Here is a 15,689-nt window from a genome sequence, read left to right on the forward strand (position 1 = left end):
TCCTGGGAGCTCTGTTGTCGGGGGCTTCGTGCACCTGGTAGGGTCTCCCATGGCAAACTGGGCCTAGGTGACAGGTCAGACAAAGAGCGGTTCAGAAGCTAAGCTATATATCTAAACAAGTACAATATTGCCTTTGCTAATAATTTCCAAGCAGCAACACATTTACAATATAGCATAATTTCATTTATTTGAACACACACTACACTTTGTTTTACTAATTTGACATTTTGATTACAAGAGCGAGAAGAAGCTTCTGAAGCCAAACGTCTTCAACTCAACCAACCAAGTCCAGTCAGTGAATTTTGAAAATGTCTACCATGATGGATAATCCTTGGATGACTTTAAAGAGCCTTCACAAACAAATTCATGGACATGATAGCCTGGATGTTGCACATTTTACTATTTCGTTTTTATTATTTTTTATTTCTGTGCATATACAATTTCTCTGTCACCAGCAGAGGGCGAATTTCAGCTGTTTTGACGACACAATTCAGAGCTCTGTATTGTTTTAGCTTCAGCGAGTTGTGACAGCCATAAACAACAATAATAACCATTAATAACCATATACTTGACTAAATGTGTGGATCATAACATTAACACTTTGGGTGTGCAAGAGTAAGTAAACTGTGTCTGAATGTCCACACTATTCCCTATAGTCCACTATATCGTGGTCACATCATTTTGTAGCAGTGTCCAGAGAGGAAATGGTAGTGCACTCAAGACTCCCCACAAGGCATTCTGAAAAGTAGAGTTTAATGATGGTCAATGCACGGTCAAAATAGACCACAATGCATTGCAAGACTCGAAGGAGAGCAGACACGCCTCTGAAGTAACACGAATGAATGAAAACAGCTGTTTGATCACATGTTTGTTTGTTTTTTAATGAATGAACCAGTTAAATATAAGTCTTTATGGTACAATCGATACAATACGTGTATCGTATCGAGGCACCTGTATCACGATACACAAATATGTTTGTCTAGCCATAGTCTTTATTCAGAACATATCAAAACATTCGCTCTAACTACTGGCTTAAAATCCACACTGAGCTTATTCAGAATAATAAAAACCTCCATTTTGTGCACCTATAAGATCCTTTTTCTTAAAATTTGGAATATGTCCTGTATTATCCTGTATTATCCTGTATTATGTCCTGTATCATGAAGTTGTTTGCAATACCGAGCCCTTTTGCTACCGTTAGCTGCTGACCTTTAGCTTGAGCGTTTAAATGATCGATAGCTTCCTCTCTCAGGCAAAAAGGTAATAATCCAAGCAGTTCTCATCATGTAAAATCCATGTTAAATAAAACTTTACTAATATTCATCCATAAATATTTAACCGTTTCTAGACTTTGGCCGCTTTTTATCGCAGAAACACGTTATTAGCCCAGATTATAGTAGATGTAGCGCTCTCGAGTCTGAATCACCACCAGAATAGTGAATGTGGGGTTAAGGAGGACGAGGGTGGACATTCGGACACAGCCTGGAACCTCTCATCCACTGAATCCCCATAATGCATCTTTGTCTTTTGGCTTTATGTCTGGGTTGACTCTGCAATACCTACAGAACGTATTGCACATCGATCTCGCAGCGGATTCAGCACAACTCCTCCCGCAGTATGTGCAGGAATCTGTAAATGTCCTTCTTGATTTTGTGTCTTGTTTTTGTTCCATTTTGTGTCTCTTCTGTTGCAATTACTCTTTTTTTTGTTAACATTATTGTTTCCATTATTGTCAAATCTGTTCTGTGTTTTCCATGTGCCCGTTCCCCGCCTCTCCCTTCACCCCCACAAACGCCTCCCCCACTCCTCATGCGCATCATGTGACTCTGTGCCATGGCGCCGGCGACTCCGTCGGGCAACAGAAGGTAAAGTTTTATCTTCAGTTTGTTCAAAGTTCGACTCGCGTGGAAACTCTGACCTCGTGTTTCATTCCTGCCTTCATTCCGACACGTGTCCATCAGACCAGCCATCTTTTTCAAAAACATTCTCCAAGCCCTTTCACTTCTATCAGACGTCCCATTTTACACATCATTTAGGCATTTTAAACTACTTTGAACACATTAGCCTTGATGTATGAAAGCGCCCGGCGTAGGATGTGTGCGAACCTTCAGAGGGAAAAATCCGGGTGTTTGCAGTACCGTGATGAGAGAAGCACGGTGAAAACAATCGTAGTTATCGTCCAATAATTGTGGAGGCAATTTGAGCACTGACATGACAACATTTAGCTCTAAAATACTTATTTGATTATTGCAGCATGAAATTTACAGCCTCAAAGCTGCATTACTTTATAGCATTTTAGCTCATAAGAAAAACGTTGCTTAGATCACAAACACACAGATCCACTTGTAGCCAATTCCTGTGCAGAGTTTTGAATATTTAAAGAAATAACCAGAATGCTCACGACAGCCACAATAAGATAAGATAAGACAAGATAATCCTTTATTGATCTCACAAAGGAGAAATTCACTTGTTACAGTCGGCGTTCAAGAAGATCACTCAGAGTTAATAAAGTGCCGCTGATGCAGAGATTATTGCACATGTTACTTCACAGTCTTATTGTACAGTCTGACAGCAGTGGGGATGAAGGCTTTCCGGTAGCGCTCCGTCCTGCACTGAGGGTGTCTCAGTCTGCCACTGAGAGAGCTGCTCAGCTCTTCTACAGTCCCGTGCAGTGGGTGGGAGGTGTTGTCCATGATGGAGGTGAAAAATAAAAAAAGAATTCCACATGTGACCTGCAGAGGGCGCTGACATAATAAGAGATCAGGACATAAACAACAAATTATAGCCACGTGGTAAATGCTCAGCCTGCCCCAGGGTAGCTGTGACTACAATAGTAGCACATGAATAATGACTACAATGTAGCACTTCGAGAAACTCGTGACACAGGCTTGTAAAGCACAATAAAGAGAAATCAATTATTATTATTATTATTATTATTATTATTGTTATTTTTATTATTTATTAAGCCACAGTCCTTTTCGGCTTTGGACCAAATCAACCCAATTTTACAATCACAGCTCATTTATTGAAAATAATAGCCTGGCTATTGGATAAAATATCACAAGTTATATTATACCACCAATTAATTTTATAGCCGTTTATTGGTCGCTACGAATGTCTATCATGCGTCCATAGCCAATCACATCAATTGTATCTGATGACGTACCTGCTGTAAACTTTAAAGCTAAAGTTTTTAAAACTCGGTCTAAAGCTCGATCTTCCGTATGACAAATAGTGCATCATCGTCTTGAAAAATTAGATAGATAGATAGATAGATAGATAGATAGATAGATAGATAGATAGATAGATAGATAGATAGATAGATAGATAGATAGATAGATAGATAGATAGATAGATAGATAGATCCATCGATCCATCGATCCATCGATCGATCATCCCTCATGTTTCAAGTTCCCATGTATTTACCATCACTATTTCTGTCTCTTCCTGTCTCTTTTCCTCATCAAACTAACACAGCGCAACCTTGTGTCTATGGGTCATTTTACTTTCACTTTGTTTCTGCCCAATTTTGAATTGACCACGTCCTGTTCCCGTCTGCATGTGTGTGCGTCCTCGTCTTGTCCAAAATAGATTGCACTTCGTAAAAAAAATAAACATTGCAGAAAAAAATAACAGGTTAAAAGTATGGTTTTGGGGAACAAAGCAGTGCTAAACAGTGATACAATTGTACTATAAGAGTGTTAAGCCACATCCCATAATAAAAAAGTGATAAAAATGTGATAAATTTGGGGGCTACACACCATTACTCAGTTTGTAATGCATTAGTGAGAGTTTAATGACTTTAACAATGCAGTGTGAGTCAGATGGAGGGCAGGGAAGGGAGAGAGTTCACCATCCATGATGGAACCAAATTTACAATAAATCAGTTTGAAATCAGAAAATCATTACAAAAGTCAGCACATTATTACAAATGCTTTTACTGGACAACAAAGGTACCTTTTTCTTACACAATGTGGTGGGTTTTCATTTGATTTGTTAAATACAGGAGCTCGTTCTTGTGTCCAAATACAAGTTCCGACTGGCTAACCCGCTTGCTAATGCATGACTCTCCCTGCAGCCCTCTGACCTACCTACCTTTTGCTGTCCTGTATCTCTCGCCTCCTTTGCCCTGACTAACATTGTGTCTTTTCCAGCCTCTGACGCCGCTGTGCAACATTAACAGCAAGAGCCTTCTCACGCATATATTCGTCATCCAATTTGATCTTATGAATATGTATGCATGCAAAATGTCGGATTAACTGTTTGTGTAAAAGTGGCTTCTGGTCTGACTAAGCGAGGTTTCATTGAGACGACAGCAGGCAGCCGGTTTGTCAGCACATAACTCAGACTTCGGCAAAGTTTACTGATCCACAAAGGCAGGGTGAGGGCATTTTAACGGCCTGGGAGCTAATAATTACAACAACCCGATATTTCAACCAGTTTTATTGAACTGACGCTGCCAAAGCTAAAGTAAAGTGGACATATCTTGCTAAATAATCCTCTTTGAGCTTGAATCCATCTAAAGTTGTTCCCGAATCTTAAAAGTTAATCACTTAATATTTGAAATCTGGAAGTGTGTTCAAAGTTTTAATTGAAAGCATGAAGACGTATGTATTTAGGTTGCAGAGTGCAGAAGATGCTCTGAGCAAAAAAACAAGATATTTACAGACGGCGAAGGGGAAAAGAACTCCTCTTTCACTAAATACTCCATCGCTACTTAACAAATGCTGACTTATGGATTTAAGACAGCATCACAGACTGGAGGACAAAGTGGTTCAAATTGTATACTTATATCAGGGAGTCCTAACCATAATTCTAATGATAGCTGAATGCTACATGCTAACTCTAGCTTCAAGTGCCCTTTCACGTCTACTGGATAATTTATTGCGGCAGAACATCCTTATTTTGGCTTTATCTGTGTGTGTTTATGAACTACCTGAAAAGGAAAAGGTTCCAGGAAAAATAATCCATAACTGACCTTCTTTCCCCTCACTAGGCCACGCCCCCTAGTGTGATGCATAGATACAGACGGCATCTTTGGAATCGCCCATACATGGTCATTTTTGAAAACAGTTAAGGGGGAAAACAATTTTGAAAAAATGTAAATTTTCTCTAATTATTCAAAAACTACTGTACCAAATGCTGAAATATGAACATAGTTTCTACTAAATAATCATACAAAGACGTGGGGAGGAGCAAAGTGGTTCAACATCCCATAAATACATGAATAACGGAGAATGCTAACTTGATGCTACATGTTAGCATCGGGCTAATGCTAACGGTTAGTTAGCGCTTGCTACAACTGCTGTTTTTTCACTTCTACTGAACAATCTACTGTAAGAAAATATCCATATGGGCCCGATTTACACTTGAATTTATTTGTATGTGAAAAATAGGTTGATATTCCACCAGAAAATGGTTAAAAAGAGTGAAAAATAGTGTTTCTCTAAAGATTCTATTTTCCCCCTCGGTGAAGCCACGCCCCCTTCTATGACGAGATGCCGTCTATATCTATTGCCGTCTGTATCTATAGAGTTCGGGAATGTGACGTCATATCGCTAGGCATTATGGGATTAGCAGCAATTGTAAACTATAGGAGATTTTAAAAGTTAAAATACTGGAGTTATTGTTCACATTAAAACACTTGGACACCACAGTGAGTTAGATGTTTCAACAGCTGTAACTCAGAAGCTGACGGAGCTGTTCCACGGCTTTTTTCTCCACTTTTATACTTTAGCTAATGTTAATCAATGGAAATGCTAACATGCTAACAGCTTCAAAGATGGCGGATCTCCATGGTAACTGTGGAATTTCCCGAACTCTATGCTTTTTAAGAGTGGCCTTTACTCATATAGTGTCTTTTCCAAACATATTCCAGACATAAAAAAAAAAACAGTAGATATTAATACGTATTTGACCTTTCATAGCATAGCGCCTTTACTCACCACTGCAGATTGAACTGTATCCATGGTTACGCAGACATTTCATTACGATATCCTACCAGAAATCCTAAAAAAAAAAAAAACTGAAATAAATCTGATTCTGAAGCTTCATAGTAGCTACCGGGATGGAACTTCGCACTAATAACAACTTTTTTTTTTTCACGTTAAAAGTTGCATAGTGCACCTTTAAGTTGCACTGATTCAGAAATGCTCAAAACCGTGTTTATAAGCTGCATGACATGTTCACTTTAGAAACCTTTAAAAATAACTCATTTATAAAATCATGTAGAGTATTTGTATTAGTCTGTGCAGCCCTAATGCGTAAAGGTACCAATCATTATACTTGTTTAATAGATAATAACATTCCTCAACTTTTATTCAACAAAAAGTAAGTCCAGTTGAGTTTTTTTGTAAACCTTGAAAACAGAATAATGTTGGACACACTTCTAATAATTCCAAACAAGTCTTATTTACTACGCCGTGGGTGAACTAACAAGGAAGGGCCCAGTGGGAAATCGTAACTTTGATGCTTTCGGCTGATGCTGCACCAACAAGCGTCTTTCAGCGGTTTTGTTTGGGCCAATTCAAAGGTTTCAGCCTCATTACCAGCACACATTAAAACTCCACTTTGTCACAGCAGGATTTATAATGAGGGAGCTAGATGTATTTTCACTTCAGGGCGGCTCAGATGGCGTCAAAGATACGGAGCAACATTTAAAGACCCTGTACCTGATGTTATAAATACAAAATGGCGGGCGTAAATTAGAATTGTTGGTTGTGTCCACACTCATTCTTAGCTTTTCTAACTCATTCCTGACGTACAAATTCATCACAGGGATGAGTTTAAAAGCTTTTCACAGCTTTTCAGGGTCAGAATCCCAGAATGCTAACAAACTAGCCTGCAAGCTCAAGCAATGTAAACAAATGCTTTATATTTACTTAGATGCACAGTATTATAATCTTGTAATGTACTGAAGGAGAAAAAAACACATTTCGTTTTTAAAATGCCATTCTTTAGCACGGGGATTCTTAACCGGAGGGACGGGACCCAAAAGTGGTTCACAGAACAGTTTTCAGGAGGTCGCAAAGTGTTCTCAGGGAACATTTCTTTGAAAATTGACAGTAACTTTCGAAAAAGGCACAAAACCACATCCAGAGTTTGTTTAAAGGTGCACTATGCAACTGGTATGACAGTGGGGCCCCCCATCACCCTCTGAGAACCAGCTCAAACAAGATTGTGCTTTATATAATGTAAAATGCTGTATATCCCACACAATGTTGTTGAATAAGGATTAAATAAGCTTTTTAAGTTAAAATCATGATCAAAACAACTTTTAGCATAGTGCACTAATTAAAGGTGCTATAAGATATTAGTGCGTACTTGACCTTCAGTGACCCAGTGGTCGTATGAGTGATTAGCCTAGCTCCTTTACTTTCCATCCCGGTGGCTCCTATGATGCTTCAGAATACATTTTCTGGTAGGTTTTTGGAATGAATTTACCATGGATGCGGTTCAATCAGCAGTAAAGGCCTAAAAAAACAATTGATCCTGGAGCATCCTACAGGCCGTCGGGATTGTAAATAAAGGCGCTATGCTAACCACCCAGGCATCCACTAGGTCACTGAATGGTCAAATACGTATTAATTTCAACGTTTTGTTTTTGTTTTTTTTACATGAAAAGTTGCATAGTGTACTTTTAAATAGCAACAATAATATGTGGGATAGACAGCATTTTACATGATATAAAACGCATTATTTTTTGGGTCACAGCTGGTTCTCTGTCAAACCAGTTCAGAATCACTGCTATTGCACATTAACAGTGCGAGTTAATGCTTAAGGTTTAGGTTAAAATGGATGGTAGGGCTGCACAATCTATTGCTAAATTATTATTACCATCATCGCAACATTAGGTTACTCAATATCCATAAAGCGAGATGTCTAGCCTAAAATACAAGCACACTGTGACTGAAAAATGGGCAAAAGTTCAGTTTAGTCGCGATTTTTCATAATTTCATTCCATTTTAACCTTGTTTTCAAAGCCTTGTTATGGCATAATCGGCAAAAACGCCAAGACAATTGCTAACAATTTTGCTTTAAATTTAATGGAACTTACTGTGTTGAAATGGCTCTGTGAAATACTACAAAAATATAGTCATGCAATTATCCAGTGATGCCATTTTTTTCTCATATTGAAGGAAGGAGGGAAGGACAGATGCAAGCCATTTTTAACACACTAACATGCAAGAAGATTTAACCTACTGATCCCATTTACAGTCATCAAACTAACAAACGCTTCACTTCCTTGGTTTATTCTGTGCTAATGCTAGTTGTGTCGCGCAGGAGAACCCAGCGCTCCCAAACTGGAGGCCAAGGTCCCCAAGGCCGGCAACGCTATGAAGGTGAACTGGTTCAAACAGGACGACGGAGGCTCCCCCATCATACACTACCTGGTCCGATACAAGGCTGTGAGTATACGGCATTAGGCTGCGGTTCTGTCATTCATTTATTCTAAAACATTGATTTTTAATGCAGAGGACAAAACAGGCCATACTCACACTTTGCGATGCTTATTTTAGGATGTTTGGTCTGCTAGCGAGCCAGAGATTGCCATGAAATAGCTAACATAAGGGCCTATCTCACCTGCCTGGAGACTAGTCGGAGACTCGAGTTGCTGCTGGTCAGGGAGATGTCTCTGAGCCTCCAGGAAGTCTCAATGAAAACAAACAGTATTTGATTTCAGTGGAGACAGCATGGAAACTTGAAAAAGTCTCAGTATGCCGTATACAGTGTCTCCATGTTTTCAGCATGGGGTGAGTTCTACGTGGTCTCAAGCAGTCGTGGCGCGAATACTTTTTGTTGTCCTCAACCTGTGACACGTTTCTGTGACGTCCCTGCAAAGTCTCTGAGACCAGTCGGACATGGAAGGAGATCTTAAAGAGGCTCTTTGAAATCTCATTGCTGTCCGACAGGTACCAAATAGGTAACGAATTGTGTTTGCAACATTGCCACAGCTGCTTGCGACTGAATAGATCTCTCGGAGACCATACGGAGACTCCCTTGAAATCTATCGACCTGTTCGTTTTCACTGAGACTATCTGGAAACTCGCCTTACCTCCCAGCGATGTATCAGAGACATCTCCTGCAGCGGCAACTCCAGTCTCCAATTAATCTCCAGGCCAGTGAGATAGGCCCTTTGTATGCACACAATCAATTAGAGCTGTGGAGACGTTGCAGAGACTGCTGTTAGTCTCCGCAATGTCTCCATATCTATGTGTAGCATAAATTTAAACATGGGTTTATTCATTATTTTGATTTTGTAGCCAATTTTGGCCATTTGTTTTTGCATACAAGGCCTTATTTTTTAGATGAAAACATAAAATGACATTTGCAAGACATGTTTACTATACCTCAGATTTCTATCAGTAAACTACAGCAAATGACTCAAGATTTCAGATTTAACTCTATGGGAGATTCAGTGTGTTCAAAGTCCAAACAAACAGAAATAAAGACATATTTTTGAAACCAGCTGGACAAATGAAGCAAGTTTTCTCACCAGCTGCACCTGGATTACCTTTATGTGGAGCGAATGTGAACATGACCTACCTTTACAGGCATGATGCACATATGCTTTTTCCCCCATATAATCACTACAATGTAATAACACCTTTTTCTCTTCATATAATCCAGACATTTCAAGTTCTCTTTGTTGTAATTGCCCTCACGTGGAAATATATGTCATCAATGGAAATGATGTTGCCTATATTTAAGTGCAAGTTATATGTGAACATGCTACGTGAGAAAAAACAATGTAACCTCATTCCAGACAGCTGTGTATGTTATATATGGGCTAGTGAGGCTTTGACCACACATTTGATCTAAATTCAACACACAGAGAATTCAACTCAAGAGAAGCTCATCTTTGTGGTGTTAAATTCTCTCGTTTCACACACATTTGGACGCTATTCTTTAGTCCGTTTTGACGGAAAATACACTTTGAACAATATTAAATTGTAGACTAAGCTTGCGTTATCTTCAAAAAGGCAGGTTGAGGAAACATTGTAAGCCGATCGCAAATGAACCAGGGATTAAAGCTGCCTGTTCCTCTTGCAAAGCTTGACAACAAATGTAAGAAATTGTTAATATATTATTATGGATGGAATTGAGTTAAGTTGTAACTGATCCTTAATGTCTGACTGTCTTCTAAATCAGTGGTTTTCTCAACTGGAGGGTTGGGACCCAAAAGTAGGTCACAGGATCGTATTCAGTGAGTGAAAAAATGCCCAGTTTTCTCAGAATTTGCATCATGGAGTTTTGTATAACAGTTCAAAAAATAAAATCAAGAATTTCACAAAAATATCAAGTTTTGTTTGCCTTGTTTTCAGTGCGACTAGATGTTTTTTTTCGCCATCTTAGGTATGGTTTTGAGTTATTTTAATATGCATGTCCAAATCTTAGGAGAGCTTACAGTCTAAATACCACTGTGATGCCTGATTTAAAAGCCAAGACCTTCTAGTTTCCGAAAATATGTGAGGACACCCTTGAAAATGTGATGATTCATATCAAGGGGCTATTCCTCTTGAAACAAATACATGTCAAATAATAATAATAATGATGTGCAAGATCTGTGTGAGTGAAACTGTAATGCTTTATATTAAGGATTCCTTGTTAATAAGGTATTAATAAACATAAGTAATCCATAGGCCATTAACACAATATTGCACGATAAAGTCAAACACTAATTTTTTGTCAGGTTGACCCAAAGGTTTAGCAATTTCCCGTTTTTTGAATTTCCAGTTCTGTTTTCCACATGACTCGTGCGACTCTCTCCGTTTATTAAACCTCCTGTTAAATGCCTCCTCTGTGGCAGAAGCACACGTCGGACTGGAAGCCCGAGATCCGCCTCCCGAATGGCAGCGAGTTCGTGGTCCTGAGCGGGCTGGACTGGAACACCGAGTACGAAGTGCACGTGGTGGCTGAGAACCAGCGGGGCAAGTCCGAACCGGGAGTGCTGTCCTTCCGAACCGGCAGCGAGCCCAACACGGTGCCAGGTAACGGTCCTTGACTCATCTACTTCTGCGCTAACCGTCCGTCTACCTCCGCGGCCTGTAACGACCCCCCCAACCAGACTCACTATTCATGGGTTTCAACTGGAATCAAATCTGGACCGTTGCCACACTGACCATTCAAAACAACATAGTGTATTCTACAGGGCAGCAGTGGCTCAGTGGTTAAAGCATTCGTCCACAGGTCAGTGGTTTGGCGACCTAGAGCCAACAGTAAACGCTTCTCACGGAGCATGATGCTAATTCCGCTTTACTGAGGGTTGGTGACATCCTTTCTTTTCGTGTTCCTGTGGAGAGTAAGAGAGACGATCGCAAATCAATAAAACACCTGCAGTCATAGGTGCCAATTTATTTGTTTTCCCTTTCATATAGATCATGATAGTTTATTGGATGGATAGATAGATAGATAGATAGATAGATAGATAGATAGATAGATAGATAGATAGATAGATAGATAGATAGATAGATAGATAGATAGATAGATAGATAGATAGATAGATAGATAGATAGATAGATAGATAGATAGATAATTGGATTGATGGATGGAATTAAATGAATGAATTATTTCTCTTCATGCCATCGCTTCAGGCTCAAATCAGGATTCAGGGCTTAATTTTAACTCCAACATGTAGAGAATGAAAATATTTTAGGTAGAACTTTGTTTTTTGATTGGAAAATGTGATTTTTGATTGGAAAATATCCCAGACAGTTATCAGTGTAAAAAGGCAAACGTGACTGGAATATGCCACTTCTAGACTCTGTGCTTTAGTAAAGCACTGGGCTTGGACATTTCAAACAAACCAGATTATGTTTGGCCAAACAATACAAATTACAAGCACTAACAAAAAAATCTACATATATAACAATGTACAATATACAATGTACTCACAAAATCGTGAAAAGAAAAAAGCAACAAACCCCAAAGTAAATCTTATGATCTTGTTGTGCAAATTCGCCTGTGCTTTAAGATTTGGTTGGGTGCTCGAGTCCACCACAAACTCATCATGTTCATTCATCTTTGAGTAAAACGGTTCTTGCCTCACGCTGTTGGACAATGGTCTATAACTAACCACTATCAAATGTGGCGAGCGACTGAACTAAAACTAAAGTGTGGCGGCTTTTGAAAATCCAAAAGCCTTCAAAACGGTATCAATAACTGAAAAAAAAAGAGTCTGAAACCCATGAATAGGGCTAACTACCTTCACCCACCCACTTTCTTCTTCACTCGGCAGCTACAGGGGAGAGGAGCACCGCAAACGAAACACTACACACAAAATCCAACTGTGGGGCCTCATTGTCCTGCTAAAGCACAAGGGTTTTTTATTATTTAGTCATAAAATGGTAGAGTTTGTTTTTCCACTTTTAGCAGTCCAATTATTTGCCATCTGCGCAATTAGGACCATTATCGCTGCAAAAAGAGAGCTTTTAGATGTACCTTTTTGGCAAGCCAACTATCGACCAAGTTTTTACAGACTTGTAATGGCAAAGTTTGAATCCACAATTTGTGCAAACGCAATAGATTTTTATCATAGTATGTCCATAAAACTTGAATATTTATACTTCTTAACCGTGTATCACTGTGTTACAATTGGTAGAGTTCATTTTGAAATCCCACGGTCAGTCTCTCCTCTGTTTTCTGCTGATTGGAAGGAACTTTACAATTTTGGCTGCATCCCCCCCATTGCTAAACCTGTGCTACTAAATACTTGTGTTGCTTAGCCCCCATTCCCAGTTTCATTTTTTGTGTCTGATTCCTAACATACATACCTCCTGTGGCTAAAGTTTACTGTCAGTGCAAAAATATTCATAGTAAGCTAAATATGGTTCACTTTTTTCTATTGCTAAGTAAGTGGCTCCAATTTGCTTCATTTCATTGTTTGACAAACCTGAAAAGGCGTCCAAAACGTGATCTGATGAATCAACACGAACAATCGGGATATGTGGGAGGTATTGTGAGAGCCACAAATGAGTGAGCGCAATAGCTTGCAGTTTGTTCTCCTACCTCCTCAATTCACAAACTGAAAGCGGTCTGGTAAAGTTGTTGCGTTCTTCATGCAATTTTGCTCAGTGGAATGTAGTGAGTTTAAGTGTATCTCACTTCACTCCACCCTCATTCACTGAATTAAAAAGTTCTGCAACAGAACAGCCACAGATGAAAACAGAGAGTCGTCACATTGCGGTCGTGCCGCTAGCTTGTCTACAGAACCGTAAATGCTACAACACTCGAGCCTGAATGCATTGTTGAATGCTTGCACTTCCTATGCTCGTCCCGCTGCATGGTCTGGGCGTCAATCCAATCAATTAGATTGTTGTGGGGTAGTGATGGCGATACCACTTTTTCAAATTTTTATACGATAACTCGACTTTTGGGGTCATTTTAGTCAGTCAATAGTAATCAATAAACCTTTTGAAAACTGATTATTTCATATAAACATCTACAGTAAATGTATCTGGTTATTTGAAGTTGCATTATGCAACTTTTTCTGTGAAGAAGGAAAAATTGATTTTGAGTATTTGACTTTCAGTGACCCTGCTGCTGTGTGGGTGGTTAGCTTGGCGCCTTTGCTTTCCATCCCGGTGGCCTCTATCAATCATCAATCAATCAATCAATCAATCAATCAATGGTTTTGTAGAGCCCAACATCACAACAGGAGTTGCCTCACAGGACTGCGCAAACATTAAAGGAATGAAACAAAGCAGTGAACAAGATAATGTAAAGTTCAGGCAAATGAAGTGTCCAGGCAAAGGCATAAAGTCCAAATAAGCGTCGGCATCAGGTGGGTGTCCCCCGTCCTTAGACTCTCCAGCACGGCGAGGAAAAACTCAAAAACCCAGTGAGAGAAAAAACAAATCTCGGGGAGAACCACAGGAGAGATCCACTCCCATGGATGGCCAAGAGGGCAGGCAGGGTTCCTCCGTGGACAAATTGTCTGAAGCAGGCAGAGTGGGACAGGGGACACTTTTATTTCAGTTTTCTTTAGGATCTCTGGTAGGTTTTCTAGATGGAATGTATATGTAACCATGAACACAGATCCATCAGCAGTGAAAACCTACCAGCCAAAACTGTTGATCCTGGAGCGTCCACCAGGCCACTGGGATGGAAAGTAAAGACGTCACGCTAACCACCTGTACAGCTGCCGGGTCACTAAAAGGTCAAATAGGCACTAATATCTAAATTTTTTGCATGTTAAAAGTTGCATGCACTTTTAAGAGTTAGCAAATATTTCAAAAACCTTGCGTAGATTGTGTCCTGGACAGGAGTTTACTTCTCCTGCAGAAGTCCTCTTGCTCGCTTTGGTAATGTGTTCGGTTGTAACACACAAGGCATCTCTACAAAAATACAAAGAAGAAATATGCTCTTCCAAATCCTGTAATCTGCATATATGAGTCCAGAATGCAGCCCACCATAGAAATCATTATTACGACACTGATAAATAGTTGTATTTCTTTCCCTGAGTTGCCCCTCCTCCCTCGGGGACTGTGAATCCCTCAGCCCTGTCTCGCGCTCCATGCTCTGCCTCTCCATGACAGCGCTAACTCGTGTCTGCTGCCTCTTCTGTCTGATGTCTGCCCTGTCTGAAAGCTTCTCTCCACACTTGATTTGAGCCGTGACCTACAGCACGGGGCTCTGACCTCGTTTTCACTCACCCACTTCTATCCCGAGCCCCCAAAACAAGCCGAGGTCCCCGGGTTGCACAAATCATTCACAGGGAGAGAAACTACAGACTCCAGACTGTCACCGGTTCAAAACAAGACAGTAAACCCTTCCAGGATTAACGTGTTTACAAGAGCTGGGAACGGAGCCTTTCCCCTTTAGAAAGAGGCGCCAAAATAAGAACGATTTGGTGATTGTCGGCCATGGAGAAGACACCAAAGCAGGCAGGGGAAATGTCCTGCCCAAGGGCCACCAAGCATTGCCTAAAGTCGGGTGTACTTTGAAAGATGTTGGCCATCTTACATGATCTTCTAAGAGATTTTGAGATTACATTGCTGATTACAAAGTTGTGAGCCCGTCCTCGTCTCCAATGTGCGATGTTGCGAATTTCAGCTTCTGAACGGCGTGAATCAGAATCAGTGTTAATTTTGACAACATATTTTAATTTAGTTTTAGTCTTTTGACGAAAATGTAACTCGATTTTAGTCTAGTTTTAGTCAAAAAAAATCTTCAATTTTAGTCTAGTTTTAGTCGACTAAAATTGCAAATAATTTTAGTAAATTTAAGACAAATTTAGTCGACTTTGCATTGATAATATTAATTATAATCATATTTAATCTTGTTCCTCTGCTTCATGGAGCTGCTCCACGTGAACAAAGCTCAGAGCTGATCCTTTGGCAGAGGATTTACATGATCTGAGGCTCTTTCAGACGGTCAACAGAATTTTGGATAATTTTAGTCTCTCCTTTTCATTTTTATTTAGTCTGATTTTAGTCGACTAAAATATCTGGACATTTTAGTCATAGTTTTAGTCTCATGAGAAACTTTTAATTTAGTTTTAGTCCAATTTTAGTCGTCAAAAATATCACTTTGACTAAAATTAAGACTAAATATTTTAGTCGACGAAATTAACACTGATCAGAATCAAATCCTCTCAGATCTCAGAAGCTCAGCAGGGAAGAGCCTAGTCTGTACTTCGATGGGAGACCTTCTGGAAACACCAGAAAGCCTTTGTGAATGCAGTGAGT

The 15,689-nt window shown here is 39.7% G+C and overlaps 1 protein-coding gene across 3 annotated transcripts in view; it reads left to right on the top strand.

Moving 5' to 3' along the window:
- ncam1a (neural cell adhesion molecule 1a) overlaps positions 1 to 15,689 on the top strand; it is a 615,586-nt gene that overhangs the window by 562,087 nt on the left and 37,810 nt on the right. For all 3 annotated transcript variants that reach the window (XM_079565591.1, XM_079565592.1, XM_079565593.1), the window contains 2 exons: positions 8,284 to 8,408; positions 10,811 to 10,991. In XM_079565591.1, coding sequence (XP_079421717.1) covers positions 8,284 to 8,408; positions 10,811 to 10,991 — 306 coding nt within the window. The remainder of the gene's footprint in view (positions 1 to 8,283; positions 8,409 to 10,810; positions 10,992 to 15,689) is intronic.

The sequence above is a fragment of the Gobius niger genome (assembly GCF_951799975.1).
Source record: "Gobius niger genome assembly, chromosome: 11".
NCBI lineage: Eukaryota > Metazoa > Chordata > Actinopteri > Gobiiformes > Gobiidae > Gobius > Gobius niger.